The 7184-nt window shown below is 33.8% G+C and overlaps 3 protein-coding genes across 3 annotated transcripts; all 3 read left to right on the top strand.

Annotated features, from left to right (window-relative positions):
* Positions 1 to 247: 247 nt before the first annotated feature.
* LOC113337717 (NDR1/HIN1-like protein 10) lies at positions 248 to 1096 on the top strand. The gene has a single exon (XM_026583315.1). It carries the CDS (start codon positions 285 to 287, stop codon positions 909 to 911), a length of 627 nt encoding a protein of 208 aa, XP_026439100.1. The 5' UTR covers positions 248 to 284; the 3' UTR covers positions 912 to 1096.
* Positions 1097 to 1956: 860 nt separating this feature from the next.
* Positions 1957 to 2911, top strand: LOC113337725 (NDR1/HIN1-like protein 10). Its single transcript, XM_026583325.1, has one exon. The coding sequence runs from the start codon at positions 2131 to 2133 to the stop codon at positions 2755 to 2757; it is 627 nt and encodes a 208-aa protein (XP_026439110.1). The 5' UTR covers positions 1957 to 2130; the 3' UTR covers positions 2758 to 2911.
* Positions 2912 to 5144: 2233 nt separating this feature from the next.
* LOC113361936 (putative syntaxin-24) lies at positions 5145 to 6488 on the top strand. Its single transcript, XM_026605010.1, has 2 exons — positions 5145 to 5208; positions 6025 to 6488. Exons 1-2 carry the CDS (start codon positions 5145 to 5147, stop codon positions 6486 to 6488), a joined length of 528 nt encoding a protein of 175 aa, XP_026460795.1.
* The last annotated feature ends 696 nt before the right edge of the window (positions 6489 to 7184 follow it).

Raw genomic sequence — 7184 nt, forward strand, 5'->3', positions numbered from 1 at the left:
TTTTTTTCTTTTTTTTTTTTTTTTTGGTTAACTTCTCAAACTTGTATGTGACTGTGACCATTCTGATTTCATTTATTTTGGTATTTATATGATCCAATCGTTAATCATTGTCTAGTTTCTCATACGCTAGTTTTCAAAATAATATTCTCATATTCTAAGTGTAAATCTACGTTACAGAATACAACACCAACCAATTTCTAGAGTTAGCAGCATCTCTTTGGATTTTTTTTCCTTCTTCTTTTGAAAATAAATCTAACTCTTTGGATCTCTAGATATTAATATATATGGGGTGTAAATTTAATCCTCATCTTTGTTGGGGTTGTGCTTGCTTCCTCGTTATGTTCGTAGGAGCTGTATGTCTAGTCGTATTTTTAAATGTCGTCCCTGCTAAGAAAATGAAGTTTCATGTGATTGATGCTTCATTAACAGAGTTCTACTTGACCAATGAAGACATACTTCATTACAATCTCGCAGTCAATATCTCCGTCAGGAACAGTAATAAGATTACACAAATTCTTTATGATAATATTCGCTCAAAACCTTCTTGTTACGGTAACGATTTGGGTTTCGTTTCTTTGCCATCATTCCGACAAGGCACTAAGAATACAACGTTGCTTTATCCTGTATTTCAGGGACAAACCGCGATCAAATTACGGGGTTCTCATCTTAGGGATTTCAATAATGATCAGAGGGATGGAAGTTACAGCATTTATGTACATATTTACTTCTCCCTCCAATTGAAGCATGCTGGTGGTGGAAGGAGCATCGAAACCGATATCAGAGTTAAATGTGGATTATTGAGACTTAATCTTTTGGATTCTTCTTCGTCGTCGTCAGATAAGCAATCATCAGAAACTGGTAATTTGTTTAACACTAAAAGGTGCAAAGTATATGGTACCGAGCAAATTTAATCATCATTAGATTGAAGTTTTGAGATCTCACGCCGGCCTTGAGCAAATTCAATGAAAGTCAACTTGGGGTATCAAAAGGCTTTTCCATTCTTAGGGGCCGATGAAGATTTATTATTTTTATTGATTATTTAATATAATTATGTTATACATGTTGTTACAATAAAAATGAAACCATTGTTAACGGACGTTGTGGTCATAATTTATTCGCAAAATGGGTCATTTGTCCAAATATTTTTGAAACATGGTTTAAATGGACGAGTAAAAATTAGTATGAGTGAAATGAAACTGGATTCATCCTGACTTAAACTTAAAAAATTGCAAGGATGAAACTGGATGCATCCTTATGTAAATTAAAAATTAAAAAAAATATTTGAAAATGAGTAGGATGAAACCGTTTACATCCTTGCTATTTTTACATTTTTGTCCATTTAAATAGTATCAAAATCTAAATATCCTTTTCATCCAGGAATTGTTGATTTTGGTCTTTTTAACCAATTTTGTGTAATTTATTTTTGCTGCAATACGTGATTCATCTCACCACCAGTGGACAATCCTGAATACTATGACACGCTGCATAGAATCATCTTTTATATTTTAAATTCTTTTACTTTTATCGGTCATTACCAGGAGTTCCTCCAAAATGTCTTTAGGGATATACTCACCATAACTTGAAGGTGATGAGAAACAATTTCACTGTTTCTCGCCAACGAGTAAAGTTCTTTCCATCAAAATATTCTAAATGATCCGAATTATGTCGGATAAAAATGTCACCCTCCATATATTGGGATACTGGTCTCTGAGTACAAGGGATGAGATCATTGCTGGTCAAGCAAGAAAGAGAAGTAAATAAAGCTGGACAGTCATGTTTCTAAATTTCCACTCCGCTTCTTTTCACTCTTCAAATTGTGTATTCCATACTCATCATTCGTTTTGACATTTTTTGGTCAACTTCTCAAAGTTCTGTGTCTGACCAATATTATATTTGTTGTTTTATATATAAGAAGATCCAATCATCATCTAATTTAACAGAGAATTTGTCATAGCTTTGTGTTTGTTTGTTCTCCCTTTCGATTTCTTGCGTATGCTAAGTTGAAACCTAAGTTGTGGAATTCAACAACACCCAACAACTATTTCATCCTTCCAAATTAGCAACATCTCTTTTTGAATTTTGAAAATTAAATCTCTTTTAATTTGGATATTTAGCTATTTATATCTACTTATGGGGGATTTTTGTTATGGTTCATGTTTTTTGGTTATATGTCGCTGGGTTTTTGGCCTTCTCATCCTCATGGGAGGAATTGTATGCATAGTCGTATTTTTAGAAGTCCTCCCATATGATAACATGAAGTTTCATGTCATTGATGCTTCCTTATCAGAGTTCTACTTAACCAATGACGATATACTTCATTACAATGTTGCAGTAAATATCTCTGTTAGGAACAGCAATAAGGTTGAGCGTATTTCTTATCGTGCTATTCGCTCTAATCCTTCATGTTATGGAAAAGATTTGGCTTCCATTTCTTTGCCGTCTTTCTGGCAAGGCACCAAGAATACAACATTACTTCATTTTGTATTTCAGGGACAAACATCGGTCAAACTACGGGGTTCTCATCTAAGGGATTTCAATTATGATCGGAGAGATGGAATTTATAGCATTTATGTATATCTCTACCTTATCACCCGATTAAAGTATGCTGGCGGAGGAAAGAGCGGTGGAAGAGATACCGTAGTTAAATGTGGATCATTCAGGCTTCATTTGTTGGGTTCTTCTTCTTCCAATAATCAAACAGGTTTTGGAGGCTTATTTCACACTAAGAGGTGCGATGTATATGGAGCCGATAATTAACTCCGTGAATTGCCCCAAAGCTCGTTTTTTGTTTTAAAGTGTTGAATGGCATATTAAATCGTGAATCAAAAATTCATAGCCAATATTCATAATTTGTATAGCTATTGTATTATTATGTTGATATATGTGACGTATTTTACTTTGAAGATGTTTATGTTAGTGTACACCCATACATAGGTTAATGTATTGAGAGAAAGAAAAATTACACAAATACAAAGGTTATTGGTGCATTGGTTGCTTGACACCATGTTCAAAGAAAATGATTACTTAATCTATGCATGGTGCATAGGTTAACATTTGCCTAATATACATATGCAATAATAACCATTAATAATCTCTATTCTCTACCTTTGAGTTTTTATTCCAGTTTCCAGGATGTATCACAAACTGATTAATAAAATGAAGGTTGAAAATGTTTCGCAATTGTAGTTCAGGCCGGCCAACGTTGAGGAAAGTCAAGGCATCAAAATATTTCCACCGACGGAGAATTGGAGATGTGAGAGCTATGTATGTTAATGATTGAAATATGATTGATTAATGATGAAAGTAAGCGGCGCCTGCAATCATTATCCATTTATAATTGGGTTCGAATATTCCAGACAGCATGAAAAGCATATATAACAGCCCTAGCACATTAAAGACGCCTCTCTGGCACTTATGGTTCTTCAGCTCTAAGTTAGCTTTCAGCTCCAACAGCAGATAAACATCATTTATCTTTTTTCCGGGAGGTAATAGTGTAGAAAAATGGTGATAACAACTACATTTTCCATGATGTATTTTTGAATTTTATCTCTTTATGGTTTTATGTTAAAATAAGTTGTTCCTCCATTTCAAAGTTTTGATATGTACTTCATTCCGTTCAGTTGGAGTATGTAGCCGTGGAAGGGCCAAGTAGTAGATGCCAAACATGACTACATGACAGCATAAATCAAGGTGACGTCTCATTGTACATTCCAATTGTAAAATACACAAGTCACTGATATTCCACGTTACTTTTTCGGGGAAAGAATGGAAACGTCGCCGAAGTTAAGTGTGGACTGGGACTTCGTTTAATGGGTCGTTCTCTAGCAGTAGGTATTCCCTTATCCTACTGCAATGGATGTGTAACAGCCATGCAACCCTCAAATTAAATGACTACAACCGCAAATTAACCTTGGTTTTACCTAAAATACCACCCACGCATTTCCTAATTACCACCCGTGTTAAGAGAAAAAAAATTATACTTATTCTGAAGTTGGTAATAAAAAATCACCTCCTTCTCCCGTATCCATGTGAAGGCACACTTAGGCACGTGTCCAACCAAAATTTAGCTAAAAAATCTTTAGCTATTAATATTTTGCCGGATATTTTCTAGATTTTTTTTTCTTTTTTGCATATCTTAATAAATCCGTTTAGATTTTGTTCAAGAAAAATAGGTAACAAAACAGATTACAGAATATTTTCCATCTAACAAGATATTCGTAATCAACCCATATATGGTATTTTTAGCTATAAAATAGGTAAAAACTAAGACATTCCTAGGTTACGGTTTGCAAGTTTATGTATTCTAGGCTTTTACTCTATTCCACGCTACAGCTGAGAATAGTATTAGTGATCTTGTCAAAAGAATGGTTGAGAAAAAAAAAGATCAAGTGTACTCATTGATTTATTTGCTTTTGACGTTAGCCGTTGTTGCTCTTACCAGTTGCTACTGCTACCGTAGAAAGAGTATTTTCCGGTATGAAAATTGTGAAGACTCGGCTACGCAATTGAATGGCAGATGAGTGAATGAATGATAATTTGCTTTGTTATATTGAAAAAGACATTTTTGATGCTATTGATAACAAGGTTATTGACCGTTCCATAAAATGAAAAATCGTCGTGGACAATTACCAAATGTGTTAATTTAATAAGTAACTTATTATTTTTTTTATTTTTCACAAAAATAAATAAAATAGTGATTTTTTTATAAAGTGCCTCTACCAGCATAAAGTTCTGGATCCGCCACTGCCAACTGCTGATCGCATATCTCAGATATCACCTCCTTCTCCCCCGGCTTCTGATCACATATCTCATATAGTAGTTGCTGCCACTGCCTTCAAGTTGCAACAGATGAATTAACCATATATAACATCAAGATTTGAATATTATTAAGATTTAAATTTAAATTTAAATTTTGATCTTCATCTTAATTTAGTTTTTAATTTTTAGATGAAGTTAGGTCTTAATTTATTTTCATGGTTTAAGTTTAAACTTTTGATACAGACAAATAAAGTTTTAGTTTTAATCTAAGTCACGTTTTCAATATCGAGAAATTCTTATTGAATTCCAATAAGAACAAATATTAAGGCCTTCCCAATTTAACGAACTATTCAATCAATGGATATGTGAATGCAGTTTTAACTTTTATGAAGAGAGGAGGTGTTGGTGGTGACATTGGTGGTGGTAACAGGGGTTACTGCAGAGAAGATGGTAAGTATCGATTACCCCCTCTAAGTTAGGTCTACAACTAATATGTTTTTAGACCATGGGTGGTAATTAGAAAATCTGTGGGTGGTATTTAGATAAAACCATTATTTTTATTCTTCAAATAGTAACTCCACCACGATCTATTATTCGATTGTCATTTTCAATAAAAAAAAAAAAAAAAAAGATTATTCTCATTGTGGAAGCACAATGGATATACATGTTAGGAAATTGGAATGATTGAAATTATCAACTGACTAACCAGCACCAGGAGGTCATCACTAAGTCCAACTTTCTGAATTTCCACTCTTCTTTTCCTGGTTCAAGTTGTGTATTATCATATATATAATATATATCATCTGCTTTGACTTTTATTTTATTTTTTGCCCAGCCTCGCAAAGTTCTGTATCTAATCATTTTTTGTTGTGCACTATATTAGATCCCACCATTATCTAATTTCTTAGAAGATTATATGAATTTTCTGTAAGTATAGTTTTACTTCTGATTTCGTGCATAAGCTAAGCTTAAATCTAAGTTCAACACCCTACTATTTCATCATTCTAAAATTAGAATAACATCTCTTTGGATTTACTTTGATTTTTTGAAAATAAATTTACATCTCATCGTCGGAGATGAGACATGTGGGGGATTTTTGTTTAGCTGCCAGTTGTTGTTCTTGCGTGCTCATCTTCATCGGAGGATTCATATGTCTGTTCGTATTTTTAAGTGTCGTCCCATATCAACACATGAAGTTTCATGTTAACGATGCTTCATTAGCAAAGTTCTACATAACTAATGATGATATACTTCATTACAATCTAGCAATAAACATCTCTGTCAGGAACAGTAACAAGATTGAGCGTATTTTTTATCAAGGTGTCCGCTCTGAAATTTTCTGTTACGGTAAGAATTTAGCTTTGGTTCCATTGCCGTCTTTCCGGCAAGGCACTAAGAATACAACATTACTTCATCCTGTATTTCAGGGACAAACCTCGCTCAAGCTAGGAGGTTCTCATCTTAAAGATTTCAATATCGATCAGAGAGATGGAAGTTATAGCATTTATGTTTATCTCTACCTTACCACCCAATTAAAGCATGCTGGTGGTGGCAAGAGCGGAAAAAGTGATTTCATAGTTAAATGTGGATTATTCAGACTTCGTTTGTTGGGTTCTTCTTCTTCTTCTTCTTCTTTAGATAATCATCAATCCGGAATTGGTGGCTTGTTTAAAACTAGGAGGTGCAAATTATATGCCGACCGCGACGATACTGATTATAATCATTATTAGATTTGAGGTTCGAGACCTCTAACTTTCGGTTACTTCTTCCTGGATGTATCCAAAACAATTAAGTATCAAGGTTGAAACTTGAAAGTGGCTCTGTATATGTTTAAATCTAGCCTTGGGCCACAGTAAATAAAAGGGTGTTACCATTTATCCGTAGGTAAGCTTAGTTTAGTTTCTTCCTTCTATATACCAAAGACCAAAACCCGTTTATAATAACAAGTACCGGGGTGGGTAGGAGACAATATTAACTCCCGAAAATTGGACATAATTTTTACGGCGGCCTAAGCCTTGCACAACCCGTAAGCTTAGTTTAGTTTCTTCCTTCTATATACATCATTTGAAATTTTATTTTCGTTTTCTTAATAATTCTCAAGTTTCTGTGCTTGACCATTTCTTTTTTTGTATATGCTAAGATTCAATCATTATCAAATTTCTCATAAACTTATATATCTGAACTTTCTGTTTGTTTTATTTTAAATCTGATTATGTGAATATGTTAAATTCACGATAAGTTCTGCCTTTCTCATTAGATATTCAAGATATTTATACGTCAACATGACTTGGTCAACATGACACAAGACTTGTAGAATACGAGAACTAAGACTTGTAGAATACGAGCACTCTTCCTAATATAACGTGAAGAGTATATGCACAACACAAGGCTGATAGAGTCTGTTTTCTATACCCTCCCTCAAGATG

Source organism: Papaver somniferum, chromosome 1 (assembly GCF_003573695.1).
Source record: "Papaver somniferum cultivar HN1 chromosome 1, ASM357369v1, whole genome shotgun sequence".
Classification (NCBI taxonomy): domain Eukaryota; kingdom Viridiplantae; phylum Streptophyta; class Magnoliopsida; order Ranunculales; family Papaveraceae; genus Papaver; species Papaver somniferum.